This window comes from Perognathus longimembris, chromosome 13, assembly GCF_023159225.1.
Source record: "Perognathus longimembris pacificus isolate PPM17 chromosome 13, ASM2315922v1, whole genome shotgun sequence".
Lineage (NCBI taxonomy): Eukaryota > Metazoa > Chordata > Mammalia > Rodentia > Heteromyidae > Perognathus > Perognathus longimembris.
In genome coordinates this window covers 8,104,405-8,119,396 of record NC_063173.1, presented here as the reverse complement: position 1 = coordinate 8,119,396, position 14,992 = coordinate 8,104,405, and the positions used below count along the sequence as shown (strand labels likewise).

General features: G+C 42.3%; 1 protein-coding gene across 9 annotated transcripts in view; it reads left to right on the top strand.

Annotated features, from left to right (window-relative positions):
* Positions 1 to 14,992, top strand: part of Sytl2 (synaptotagmin like 2) — a 63,524-nt gene that overhangs the window by 22,975 nt on the left and 25,557 nt on the right. For 5 of the 9 annotated variants that reach the window (XM_048359351.1, XM_048359353.1, XM_048359350.1 and 2 more), the window contains exons 5-7: positions 678 to 792; positions 4,030 to 4,833; positions 9,729 to 13,535. In XM_048359351.1, the coding sequence (XP_048215308.1) occupies positions 678 to 792; positions 4,030 to 4,833; positions 9,729 to 13,535 (4,726 nt within the window). The remainder of the gene's footprint in view (positions 1 to 677; positions 793 to 4,029; positions 4,834 to 9,728; positions 13,536 to 14,992) is intronic. The other 4 variants (XM_048359356.1, XM_048359357.1, XM_048359355.1 and 1 more) reach the window with 1 other exon arrangement.

Below are 14,992 nucleotides of genomic sequence, written 5' to 3'. Positions count from 1 at the left end.
CAAAGACAGGAGGATTTGAAGGTGAGCCTGGGCGACAGGTAAGAAGCCGGCTCAAAAACAAAAAACAAAACAGGGATGAGGGGCTCAAGTAGCAGTGCACTTGAATGTCGTTACAAGGCCCTGGGTGCGAACTGCAGCACCACAAACAAAGCAAAATCCAATACTCTGTTGGTCCCTTTCTATTATTAGAAGTGACGTAATAATGTCTACGGAGTACTGCAAGATAGCTGAAAAGTCTCCTAAATCCTTAATCAAAGTCAGTCACAATTAACTTGCATACAGTTGCGCTCTGGCATAGCCTGGTCTGGTAGAAATTGCCCTGGTGGGACTCTGACCTGATTATAGAGAACCAGGCTGGCCTTGATCTTAACCTGACATGTCCAGGGCCACATTCTTTCTTCACTTGTAAACTGTGAAATTGCCACTTGAATTCCTGTTTCTGAACTTCAGAAGAGTCTGCACGGGGTGCATTTTACACAATTTTATCTGCATTTGTTTGGATATGGCATGTGTGGTGATTCTGTGCTAACCAGATTACTCAGGTTTTGTTTTTCAAACATGCCAGATAATAGAATTGACTGGGTACATCTAGCAAATATGGGAAATGATAAGCATTTGCTAATGCTGACTTGCTGTTATGACATTTAAACTGTTTAATAAACAATATTTTTCCCCAGCAAAGGAAGAATCCATTTAATAGCTCCAAGTTGCCAGAAGATCACTTATCGCAACAAACCAAAAATGAGCAGTCAAAAAATGGAAGAGCTGGTTTATTTCAGATTTCAAAAGAGGGTAAATATTATTTTTATGGACTACATATTTTTATGGTTGTTATCTGTGGATGAGGGAAATTGTTGGAGTTCTTTTCACTAAAATAACTTTGCAGAGAAAGTGCACAGTCCTGATTTTTTTTTTTAATCCTTCTATGCCCATTGGGAGAAGAGAAATGTTTGAAACTGAATCTTCGTTGTGTTCCAAATCTTGGAGATCGTGGAGCTGCCACTTGTTTTGTGACTTTCATGCCTGGAGGTCCTTCAGCAGTGAATCAGGAAATTTTTTAAGCAAACGCTGTTTAACCAAAGTCTTTCACTTAATAGTACTTGTTGGACGCATACCGTATACTGCCTGCCACAGTTGTCTGTTTAAAATTAACGGAGTTGGAGAAGGTTGCCTAAGAAGGAAAGACTACTTGACAAAGTTAAGGTCTTTGAATCTGTAATTAGCAGCCCATTTGCCCGGGAGCACTGGAACAATTTTGTGGCTTAAGTGATTTGAATTTGCCTCTAAGGGAATTTTATAGTTCTTACAAACCATTAAAAGGAAATAGTAGGTAATTTAGTCTCTTTAAAAGAACTGTGAGAAGTCAGCCAAGGGGTAGAAAATGAGCAATATGGTGAAGGGTTTCAATTATTCTGTTAACATATATTCAATTAACATGAATATATTTTCCACTAAGGACACTGTATAGTACATATTTTGTGTGTGTGTGTGTGTGTGTGTGTGTGTGTGTGTGTGTGTGTGTGTGTGTTGGTCTTAGGGCTTGAACTCTGGGCCTGAGCGCTGATTCTGAGCTCTTTAGCTCAAGGCTAGTGTTCTGGGGCTGGGAATATGGCCTAGGGGTAAGGTGCTCATCTCGTATACATGAAGCCCTGGGTTCAATTCCTCAGCACCACGTATATAGAAAAAGCCAGAAGTGGTGCTGTGGCTCAAGAGGTAGAGTGCTAGCCTTGAGCAAAAAGAAGCCAGGGACAGTGCTCAGACCCTGAGTTCAGGCCCCAGAACTGGCAGAAAAAAAAAAAAAAAAGGCTAGTGTTCTACCACTTGAGCCACAGCACCACTTCCAGTTTTCTGGTGGTTAATTGGAGATAAGAGTCTCACAGACTTTCCTGCCAGGTCTGGCTTTGAACTGCAAGCCTCAATCTCAGCCTCTGGAGTAGCTAGGATTACAGGCGTGAGCCATTGGTGCCTAATTAAGAAACTTTCTCTTTAACTCTTTTTTCTTTCTTTAAAAGTTTCTTTATTGTCAATGCGAAGTACAGTTTCATATGTAAGGCAGTGAGGACACTTCTTATTCAACTTGTTACCTTCTCCCTCATTTTCCCCCTGCCTCCCCACTCCCCCCTTCCCTCTCCCCTTCATAAATTGTACAGTTGGTTTACACCAAATGGTTTTGTTAAGTATTGCTTTTGGAATGCTTTGTCTTTTTATCCTTTGTCTCTCAATTTTGGTATTCCCTTTCCCTTCCCTAGGTCTAATGCACATATAAACAGTATGCAGGGTACTCAGATGAGATACAGTGATAGCAGGGGTATAACCACAGGAAGGAAATACGAGAGAAAAAATTTTTAAAAAAAAGGGTACGGTTTCACATGGCATGTTGAAAATAATTACAACAGTGATCTAACAGTTGTTTCCATAATGTGGAGTTCATTTTGCTTAGCATCATCTTATGTGTTCATAAGGGCATAGCTATTGGGCTACTGTGATCCTCTGCTATGACTAACATAAACATGTACTAATTATTACTAATGAGGGAAACCATAGAGTCCATGTTTCTTTGGGTCTGGCTCACTTCACTTAGCATAATTTTTTCCAAGTCCTTCCATTTCCTTATGAATGGGCAATGTCATTCTTTCTGATAGAGGCCTAGAATTCCATTGTGTATATGGACCACATTTTCCTGATCCACATGTCTTTTTACAAAACCTTTTTGTATTGAGTATAAAATGCTACAAAGTAAATTAAAACAGTGTATGCTCATACCCGGCTTTGAACTTAAACTCATGGCTTTTGTTCTACCACTTGAACCCTACCTCCAGTTGACTTTTTGCTGTTAATTGGAGATAGAGTCTCACAAACTTTTCTGCTTGGGCTGGCTTTGAACTATGATCCTCAGTTGTCAGGAGCCTAAGTAGCTAGGATTGAGTGATGAACCACCAGTGCCCAGCCAAGCACAATCTTCTCTTTCTTTTTAAATTTACTTATTGTACAAAGAGGTTACACTTCTCTTTCCCTCCACACTGAACATTAAATATGATGATTGCATTTGCTCACCTTTCCTCCCTTCATTTGTGTTCCCCATACCGTTGTCCCCTGCCCAACATGTTTCTGTCTTCTGATATTCATTAGTTGTTCACAGGAGTTACACCATGAGGACCCTTTCCTAACGAATACCACCAGTGAATTTCAAACCAATTATCTTAAATGGGCAATCTATCTGCAGTGCAATTAAATGAGTTTTTTTAGTAGACTTTATTTTTTTAGAGCAGTAGGCTCACAACACTATTGAGCAAAAAGTCTACACATTACCCATACTCACTCTTTTTTAGTGTTTAAATTTTTTATTGTTATTGTAAAGGTAATGTACAGAGAGTTTACAGTTATATATCAGGTAATGGGTAAATTTCTTTTTGGGCAAGGTTACCCTTTCCTTTGCTCTCTCCTGGTTTTCCCCTCCCATCCCTTCCGACAAGCTGTATAGTTCATTTTCAACATGGTGTCTCCTGAGTACCACTTCCATGTGCATTCATATCGCCACACAGGTCTAGCCGCTCCCATTATAACATCTCCATCGGATATGGTTGCTGTAACTGAGGAGCTCCTTCTGACATTTCTATCACCACAGTCTCTAGTCTCTAGAAAAGATCACTACTACTGGTGTTATATACTGCATAGGTTTGGGGAAAGGGTGCGATATGTATTTACCACTGTAGGAGTCTAAAGAGTCATTTCATTATCCTAAAAAAAAACAAAAACCTCTATGCCTCTGCTTATGATTTTTTCAGAATTGAAACTCTTGATCTGATGCTCTTGCTCACTGGCTGACACTATCACCTAAGCTATGCCTCCAACCCCAGCTTATCGGTTTTGAAAGGTTTTTCTTATGAGGTCTGCATTTATGCTACCTACTTTACTATCTTTAATATTATAGTATTTTTTAACTAAATATGGGCTAAATTTAAAAGGGTTTTAAATTGTAGAGTTGCTTTCTAATGAATATAGTATGTCTTCATATGTTTTAACTTTCAGGTGAATTGTTCAAGTCAAAAGGAAAGCCATCTCCCCAAGGTATTTCAAGCCAAATGTTAGAGAAGCCAAAGCAGCCCATGCCAGAAGGGCCCGTGAGTGAGGTTCAAGTCCAAGCTCCAGTCCCTAAAGCCAGAAAACTGATCTACAAATCAAATGATTCTAAGCAAGATGATAACCAGCCTTTTCCCAGACACAGGGCAGACTCCCTGAATGCCAGAGCAGCTCCAAGAGGGATTCTCAAACGCAATTCTAGTTCCAGCAGCACAGACTCAGAAACTCTTCACCTACATCACACCTTTGAACCTCGGAGCAAAATTGTGTCACCTGCCCCAACCATCCATGAGAGAATTGCTGAGCAGGACCTATCTTTAGAAGATGATTCTTCCTCTTGCTCACTGGAGCCCTTAAAGCATGTGAGATTCTCCGCAGTTACAGATGAACTGCCCCAGAGTTCTGGACTCATCCATGGCAGGGAAGTGGGAGAATTTAGTGTTTTAGAATCTGACAAGATGAAGAATGGAACAGAAGGGAGAGAGGACATAGATGAATTTCTGGAGGACCTGACGCCATCTCACAGAAAAGTTTTGCCTTTTCATGAGTCGAGATCAAGTTCAAGTGTGACAAAAAATGAAACACAACCACCAGTGACATCTGGTTCTGATCCAAATCATGGATTCCACTCTTACTCAGAAGTTTGGAAAACAAGAGCGCCATCCATTGAGGATTTACCCACCAGCAGTGAACACCAAGATGAATCCCCAGAATTCACAAGGCTTCAATCAGAATTGCCCCCAAACCCTGCTGGTAAGAGAGTTATTGCTACCAAATTATAAGGACAGATCTAGGAAGCTTGGAATAGCAAGGCCAGTCATCCCCACAGATGAACAATTTCCCTCCTAAGCATTCTAGCTAAGATTCAGACAGATGCCATTGGAGGTCCTGAGGCTTTACTTTGTCCCCAGTATTACAAAAAGAACCAGGACAGCAGTTTCTGTCTTGGTTTAATATGAGCTCTGCTTAACTCTACACAAGTAACCCTATCAATTATTACTATGCTGTGAGTTACATGAAGGAGTCTAAATATAGTAAGAGTGAAAGAAACGGGAAGAGCTTTGTAAAGAGTAGACTATATATTATTACTCACCTAAAGCAAGTTCACGAGTAGTGTACATGTATAAATTACTATTTTGATTTCTCTTGTAACCTCAAGAGAAGCTTCACTTTCTTGCCTCAGATAATGGAAACTAGACTTTGAGTGTTTACTGTGATAAACCCCAGATTTCAGCCTGCCCAGGCACTCCAGCCATTTGTGTCTCCAACCATTTGTTCTTTGACTTTTAACAGTTCTGAAGGCCCTTTCTCCCTCAGGTGGTGTGAGTTGAGAGAAAATGAAGGTACTGCTTTTCCTGCTTCCCTCTCTATCTCTTTCTGTCTCTGTCTGTCTGTCTGTCTGTCTGTCTGTCTGTACTAGGGACTGAATTCAGGGTCTTATACTTGCTAGACAAGTGCTGCCACTTGACCAGATGTCCAGCCCTTCAAACTACTTTCTCATTCTTACATGATTACATTATGACTGCATTATTCTTATGATTAAAAGAAAGGCAAAAGCAATGGGAAAAATAATGCTGTGTATTCTGTCTCATGTTCAATAAGTCTACAACCCTATGGTGTAGATGCAGGACCAAACCTAGGGCCTTGCACATGCTAGGCAAGTGTTCATACATGGAGGTATATCCCACACCATAATGTGCATGCACGTGTGTGTGTGCGTGTGTGTGTGCGCGCACACACACACATTTTATTTATATAGATATATTCAGGACAATTTTATTAGTCAGTATTAGGCGATTGGGTGAATTTTGTTTTACTTTTGCTCAATCTTCTTTGAAAAATTAAAGAATAGCACATATTTCTTCCAGAAATAAGAGAACTCATGTTAAAGGAAATTATTGATGCTTGATCAAACATTAGCAAATAACTGCATAGTGCTTTCTAAAATATTTATTCAAAGGATGAAAAGAGAATTTCTTTGGTAATATTTCCATTTGTTATAAGTAATAGAAAAATATTTCCAAACTTTTCCTTGTTTTGAAACAGCACCTGTTTGTTTGTTTTTTAACCTGGCTGCCTCTATAATTGTGCATTTATGTCTTTGTGTTGATTTTGTTTTAATAAGCGTTTGAGTGCTGGGCCCCATGAGTCATGAAAGCTATCTGTGAGAGGTAGCAGAATTTTTGCCTACAGTTGCTTAGGACCACAATTCTCTCTTTGGTTTTCTTCTTCTGATCATATTGCTGGAATTACAGGCACGCACCACCATACCTAGCTTTGTGTGGCCTGACTTTTGTTTGTTTGTGTTTTTAAACATTTACTGAACACAAACACCATTGTTCCTTTTATATAGCAAGATTGTTCATTTCGAATTAGCTGAGCTGTTAGGACTGTCAATTGCCATAAATTAAAAATGATTCTACATGTCAAACTGAAATGGAAAATACTATGCAATATATAAATTCCTAGCAGATCCCTGGGGCAGCCAGCAAATTTACTGAGTTTATTAAAGTCCCCAAAAAGGTTTGACAAAGTGCACAAGAGAATGACACCGTTGGTTTATTATAAATCACAGTGAGTTATTAGAATACAACAATGTGGCCAAGAACTCTCTGCCACCATTGTCTTACCTGTCAAGTGGGGGAAATAACCAAAGTGATACTAAATGAATAAATAGATCTAAAAAATGAATACAACAACACGGTTCCTCTACAGGGAGGACTGCAGGACAGGGGGAAGATTATGAAGGACAGGGTGTTTTCAATAGGCTAGGCTAGTCAGCGTTCACTCGCAGCTACGTTCCTTTGAAACAACTGTTCCAGAAAGCTGAGACTTTTCCTCATCTATTCTTCTCTGACAATTACTAAGCAATAACAAAAAGAGCCATGCACAGATTTTACATCTGGTAAACAATGGGTACAAACCCTGTTGGCTCCTCACTAGGAAAGCTTGCGCCTTCGTTCTTTCACTGTTCTCTTTGGGCCGCTCCCACTTGACTCGCTGGAAACAAAAAGCCGTTATTGACTTAGTAACATTTGCCCCTCCACAAACAGCAAGACAGACTCCCAAGACCATGGAGTCACTGACCCCTACACATCAACACACAAAAGTATACACCACACATCTAGGACTAGAGACCACATTTACGGTTTTAAAACTAGGTCGTCATTACTGGTGTAGTGTTTGTTTCCCATCCTGTATTTGGGGGAGAGGAGCACGGTACAGCCTATCGCATGGAAGGTTTGCACAGGTCTGCCATAAGAAAGTCCTATCATGTGATAAGGCATAAGAAGCAGCCTTCCCCTTTGAAGAGCATGTCCACGACAAAGCTGCGTTTGCAGAATAGGCAGGAACACCGCTTACAAACTTCTGGACCAAACCTTTAGTAGAGCAAAGGGCAGAGTTTTAATTTCTTGTGCCCCTTGTACTATTACGGGCTCTATGCCAGTGGCAAAAGCAAAGTACTTGCCTGTGCATTGACACATCTAGCTAGCTGGAAGAAACATTTCAGGTTTTTACAGAATATCGTTGAAATGAGACTGTTGTGCTTTCCTCCATCTACTCACTAGTTCAACCTGTAAAAAGTAAAAATATGGAGTGGAGCTGTGGCTCAAGTGGTATAGTTTTAGCTTTGAGCACAAAAGCTCAGGGGTAGCTCCCAGGCCCTGAATTCAAGCCCTAGGACCAGCAGAAAAATGCAGGACTGGAGAAGGCCTGGCTCAAGTAGTACATAGCCAGCTATAAGCAAGAATTCTGATCAAGTGTGTGAAGCCCTTAGTTCAAGCACTAATATTGCACACAAAAATCCTCAAACCAAAAATGATTAGGACCAAAAATCTAAACTTTAAGGGTATGAATCATAAGGGTTTATCTTTAGTTCTGAGCTTCACGGCAGCCAATATCATACTCAATCTTATACTGAGAAAAAGATAAGACAAAAAGATATTATTTTTTTCTTTTTAAATTTAATTTTATTGTCAATAAGATGATGATGATGATGATGATTGGCCAGTCCTGGGGCTTGGACTCAGGGCTTGAGCCCTGTCCCTGGCTTCTTTTTGCTCAAGGCTAGCACTCTACCATATGAGCCACAGCGCCACTTCTGGCTTTTTCTGTTTATGTGGTGCTGGGGAATTGAATCCAGTGCTTTATGCATGCTAGGCAAGCACTCTACGACTAAGCCACATTCCCAGCTCAAGATATTCTTTTTAATGTAAGAACTTCCACTACTAACACTTGGCTGTAGATCCAAAAACTGATAGGCAGATATATAATTTATAAATTGCATTTGTACTGCCTAAACTTTTTAAAAATCAATAGTATACCACAGTTCTTTTCATCATCAATGTCTAAACAGACATGTATATCCTTAAGGAAGGATGCTTACAGAAGAAAACAAGTAGCAACTATGTGCCAGTTATCTTACAAACTCTTGGTCATTTTATCTCTAGGCAGAGTTGATTATTAAAATTAGAGATCAGATAGCATTCATGACGATGTTTCAGGCTCAGCAAGGACTCTGCTTTGTGGAACCTTCAGAAAGAGTACAAATAGGGCTGGGGATATAGCCTAGTGGCAAGAGTGCCTGCCTCGGATACACGAGGCCCTAGGTTCGATTCCCCAGCACCACATATACAGAAAACGGCCAGAAGCGGCGCTGTGGCTCAAGTGGCAGAGTGCTAGCCTTGAGCGGGAAGAAGCCAGGGACAGTGCTCAGGCCCTGAGTCCAAGGCCCAGGACTGGCCAAAAAAAAAAAAAAAAAAAAAAAAAAGAAAGAGTACAAATACCCTTCTCTAGTCGCCTAGACTTACCTGGGTTGGCTGACGTCCGGACGCGGGGTAGGGAATCACATTCTATGTCAGTCCTCACTGGGTTCACAGAAATAGCTAATATGAAAGAAAAAAAAAAAAGGTAGAAAGGAAATGGGGCACATAGAGGGCCTGTTCAAATCTGGGTTCTAAAACGCCAGTGTGCATAACAAATAGGAACAGCTGAATTCTTTATGAGCCATCTCTGGCACTGTGTACAGAAGTCCTGGATCCCTATATCAGGGCTAAGACTCAACATTGCAAATATCCTCATTTAGGTGTTCTGGAGGAATTGTTCAGTCTTACGTAAAAGTTGTTGTACTAACTCCTGAAATCGTGTAAGACTGTGCTCTTCGAACTTGGTAACAAACCCCCTCTAGCGTTTAAGGTCCTGTGCTCTTCCAACGCGGCAACAAACCCCTCTAGCATTTAAGGCCCTGTGCCAGGAGATGAGGGAAGTCTTGGAGTCAGCGTGCTGTATCTTCCTGGAGTGTAAGGTCTCTATAGAGATTTAAGCTTGGAGAGGTTCATGTTTAAAGCATAACATGGAGCAGAATATAAAATCCACAAGAATTTTTAAGAGACGCCAAGGACTTCCTAGAAATGACCTGACTAGGTCTACACACTACTCTCATGAGTCTACATTCGCCTGTCTTTACTTTATAGAGTCCTTTTTGGAAATGCCTACTTAGAATGGCTTATCGCATAACCCCTGAAAAATACTGCTACAAACAGGCCCGTGGAAAGTGCAAACGCAAGTACCTTTTACAAAAGAGAATGTGAATGACTGGACAATCCCTTAAGTATTCTCTTATTTACAAAAGCATTTCCATGTTGCAGGTGACCTATCACATTATGCTGAGCCTGATCCAGCTCAGGTTCTGGATCCCAGTTCTAGAGACCATCAGCAAGGTAAGCTCCCTCTTCTCTCGGCTAAGACATCTTTGCATTCTGGTTCGTATGTCAGTGAGACAAGGAAGACGACGGATGATTCCATATCTAAAGTTCTAGACTGGTTTAACCGAAGTTCTCACTCAGATGATAGTAGCTCAGCCCTCCAACATTCCCAAGGAATAGAGTCCAAAGAAACAACAGACTCAACGCTGAGGGGTACTGTTGCCTTGGAGACAGATGACGGAAGTCTAAAAGAAAATGACTCAAAGGCCTCGTCACTTGCCGAAGTTACACTGAAGCCCGTGAGATCTGACTTCCCACTTCGAGGAGAGGGAGACAGGCTGTTTTCCAAAAGCTGCAAAGATAATGATGTGAATAACAAAGGCAGATCTATGAGCTTATCCCAGCACGCCGCCTCAGAAAGTCTGAGGAGACCATTTGAAAGCTATGGTCCTCCAAGTCAAGGAAGTGAAAATGCGGACTTGCGCCCAAATGCAATAAGCACAGGAAAAGGAACTGGGGAGCCTACGGCAGCCGGTGATGACTCCTATCGCGCTCCCAGAACATCTGATACTCAAGTGCAAGCGCCACGCAGCGCTAGGAATAGTGGCAGCTTGGGCGAAGAAGAACTCAAACTTCCTGTCCAAGAAAAACATAGAGCAAACACAGAAGTGAACGCTCACTCAAGGACAGTTGTCCCCAAACCAGATTTGAAAGATGATGTGGAAGCAGAGTTAAAAAGCATAAAAGGTAATAGTTCCATCCTTAAGGCTTCCTTTGAAACAGGGACTAGAGAGGTATCTCCTGGGGCTGCCGGCGGTGGGTCTCCTTGGCAAGATGCTAGGGAGGACCCCAAGAAGCGAGTACAAAGAGAGAAATACGTACGAGTGAGTGAAAGGATATCTTTTTGGGAAGGAGAGAAAGCTGGGGCTAAGTTAACTCATCAAGAGCCCGTACCTTCAAGTAGCCAGGAACAGCCTTGTGCTAAGATATGCCAGCCTTTGAAGTCACGGGGCAGGGCCGTGGCCATGAATGAATACTGCCCGGTCACTGCCAAGCGAGTGGTGCTTGATGACGATGGCCAAGTGCCCCCTGTCTCCAGTTTTGATTCCTCAAATCAATCCGAAGCGTCCAGGCCCCAATTACCAGGTCCAGCCAAAGACTCTCATTCTGCTGACCAATCAGAAACGTTGTCTGTGTTTCCAAAAATGACGTGTGAGCCTGTGAAACAACTGGCCATTGAAGACAACCGGTGTTCTATGCCACCACTCCTGAGCCCTGAGAATACTGAGAGTGAAAGGCAGACTCCTTTGGAGAAAAACAGACCTCCAATTGGCGAATCGAATGCCAACTTTAAAGTGATGTCCCTACGGGAACGAATTGATGAGCCCAACACCCAGCAAGTCTATAATCACTCACAGTTTGAGAATCTGAGAAAATTTTGGGACTTAGGAGCACACAGTAAGGATAATTTTGAGAACACTATGGACCTTACAAAACCTATACTTTGTAATCACCAGAAACACAAAGAATTCAATGACATTAAATCATCGGGAAAAAATGTTCCCGAAGTAGAAACACTTTTAAGCCATAAAAACCTTATGGCAAGAGAGGAAATGAAGAAATTAAACTCAAAGTGCACGCTCCAGGTGCTACCAGATGAAACCACACTTCTGTTGAAACCACTAAGAATGTCTGCTCATCAGGTGGCAGGAAATGAGCCATCCAAGGAAAATGTGGAAAAGAATACGGAATGGTTGCTCACTCCAGTGCTCAAGGAGGGAAAGGACCACTCAACTCAAGAGACTGAAGAATCCAGAGTGAAAACGAGAGTGTTGTCTACTGACAACAAAGTCACTTTTCATGACAGTTTACAGCAGCTCTGCCCTGATGCTTCATTGCCGCCAATCCAATCTTTTGATGGAAAAGTTCGTGGAAAATTCGAACTCAAACCAGATATTTCTGAAAATAGGACTCAAAAGGCACATTACCCTCACATTGAGGAAGACCCCAAAGGACCCAAGGAGGTCACTATTAAAGAGATTGTCAAGGAGCATGTAGACAAAACAGTAGCCCCTCCAAAGTTCACATGGGACACTTTGGCTGCTAGTCTAGACAAACTTCTGAAAGAAGCAACTGGAACTTCACACTCTCCCTTGCAAAACACCTTGGAACCTATTACCACTAGGACCAACGCTCAGCCTGAAGAGGAAAAGGGAATAAAGCGGGATCCCAACACATCAGCCTATCTGAGAGAGATCATAGCTCCTTTTCCAGAAAAGACTGTGACATTGGGAGGTGTAGCCATCACCGGGAGGGCTGGTCATGGTGAGTGCCAGTTCCCTGGGGAAATCTTGCTTCAGATGGCTGAGAAAGGCCCCCCTCTGCTGGGGCAAGCATCCCCTCCTCAAAGAAAGCATTCTTTTGAGGATGAGACCAACTCTGCAAAAGATGAGCCTTTTACCTGTGATGCTCATCTTGCTCCCTACGCTAGAGCACTGCCCTTCCGAAGGGAAATGTCAGAGACCATAGAGCAAGTCATTCTTCCATCCAAACCTGTATTAGATGATGTAAATAATACATTACAGAGGCTACTGGAAGAGGTTTGTGTACATTCTCCACCTGAGAAGGAATTAGGTCCTGGAGAAGTGAAGGCAGAATTTCCTGAAGGAGTACAACTAGCAGGTAGCTCCCCAAGTCCTCTGAGGGTGACCCCACCGAGGGCTACAGGGGACGGAGGTGTTCCTAATTCCTCCCGAGAAGTTGCTGATAAACCTTGTGAATACAGATCTTACGTAGCTACCCAAATGTCTCCATCAGAACAGCTCATTTGCTCATCTGTTCCCACTGTGGTTCAGGATGACATAGCGCGACCTCAGGAAGAGGCAGAGATGGTGAGGCAAACATTGACTCAACCCGCATCGGAGTGCTGCCGTGAATCCAGCACTGGCTTAGAAAAACTCCTGAAGGAAACCCTAGAAACCCCCCTGCCCACACACGGAAAGGAAACAGAGCCGCTTTCTTCATCAGAGATAACAGGTAGTGCTGACAGGCAGATCGCTTCTGAAATCTGTCCTGAGGAAGTGCAAGAAACAGTAGAAAAGACAGAGGCTCCCGCAGTCACCGAGAGCGCTTTCGATACTGGGCTGGAGAAACTTCTTCAGGAACTAGCTGGAGCTCCTCCTCATCTGCTCCAGATGTTGGTGGAGGAAGAGTCTCCTCGGGAGGAGCCCTCACCATCAGAGCAGTCCAGAGTCTTGGGGACAATGCCCCATTTTTTATGGGCAGCCCCGGGAGCCTCTAAAATGAAGGATAAAACGAAGGATCTGGAATCCCAAGTCAAGCAGTGTGATAAACTCTCTGGAGGAGTGGAAGCGGTGGCTGATTTCCTGGGAGATGGTTGTGGTTCTGCAAGCAAGAGAGAAAGTCCTGGAAGCTCTCAACTTCACAAGGACTATGAAACAGGGGCCACTAAAACGACGAGACCCCCAGGGGCCAGGGACAGGGGACACGGGCCTTTCCAGGAACCTGGCTTTGAAAAGGCTTCTAAAGTCATTAGTGGGTCCAGAAATGAGCAACCTGTGCCTCTCTTGACAAACAAAGAGAACTCTGCAAAAGCAAGTGACGTTGAACTGATACTATCCTCTCCATATAAGAGACAAGACAAAGAGCGCGAAAAGGGCGATTGCTCCGACTCTGACTTTTCAGGAAGGAACACCGGTTCTAATGCAGAAAGCTGGAGAAGCACTTCCAGTGAGCATTTTGGAATTTTTTAATCCGCTATAAGTCTGCTTTATGAAATTCCGATGTAAAGAATACTTTAAAAATTGGTTAGCTTGATCATCCCACTAGTGCTACATGCTCCTTCTCATTGTAGTTCTCCTGAGCCTTTCTTCTTTAAAAAATTCATTTATATTCTTTACTCAGGTGAATTACCTAGAGACAGCTTTCCTACAAGACTGTTTCAGAGTCTCACCTTATTTCTCAATAATCTACCTGTGGAATTTTTAGTATTTAAAATTTTTCTTTTGGGTTTAGAACGCACCTTTCACTGTGAAGTTCCTCCTGGAAATAACGAAATCTCTTAACAGGTAGATTAAGTGAAATCTCTAGTCAGAGTTAAGAAAGTAGTGCCAAAGAGCACACATTCCCCATTAAGAGCAGTGGTTCACTGCAATTTGGACTAATTATCCAGGACAAAGTATAAAGCAGAGCCTTCCTTCCCTCCAATACTTTGTGCTGTGGTATTCTTTTTGCTTCCATTCCTTCTCTCTCACTTCCAGGTATCTTCAGACTCTTCCTCTTCTAGAATATGATTTTGGTCAAATGAATTCACCTGAGTCCACCTAATAAATAGCCTGGTGTGGTGCATTGTTAATTTTTATCCACACTCACATTCACCCACGTGGACCCAAGGGTGGTTGTTTCTACTAGACTACAAAGCATAAAGTTTGTCTTTGTTCACTATTCTAATCATCTCTTGGGGTTTTTGCTTTTTCGTGTTTTTTGTTTTTGTTTTGTTTTTGATAGAGAAATCCCAAAGCAAATTAGAATAAGGAATTGCCTGAATGAACAGTGATGAAATCATATAGGATACTCTCTGGCTGGGACTATTTAACCAAAGTTGCACAACAGCTGCTGTTAATCTCCTTCCTTGTAGTTTAATAGACTACAGTCTCAATGAAAATAGATAAGCCTTACTGCGTGTAGTAGCTGGAGTGTCTCTTCTTGAACACTGAGCAAAGAATCCACCTTCAATCCTAATTAGTTATGATGAAGTCTTTTTAACAAATGTTACTTTTGTTTGTTTTTTTGCCAGTCCTGGGGCTTGAACTCAGGGCCTGAGCACTGTCCCTGGCTTCCTTTTGCTCAAGACAAGCACTCTGCCACTTGAGCCACAACCCCACTTCTGGCTTTTTCTGTGTATGTGGTGCTGAGGAATCGAACCCAGGGCTTCATGTATACGAGGCAGGCACTCTACTGCGAAGCCACATTCCTGGCCCCACAAATGTTACTTTAAAAAGAAAAATAACTGTGGGTAAATGGTGGCACACAAGAGCCAGCCACAGTTTCCAAGAGACCACAGCATTTGTGATCACCCCAAAGCCATGGAACCTCTGAAACCTAAAAGAATAAACAAAAACCTAACTTGAAAAAAGAAAAGAAAAGTCAAATGAAGTACCAGAACATGAGTCCTACTGAAGTATCCT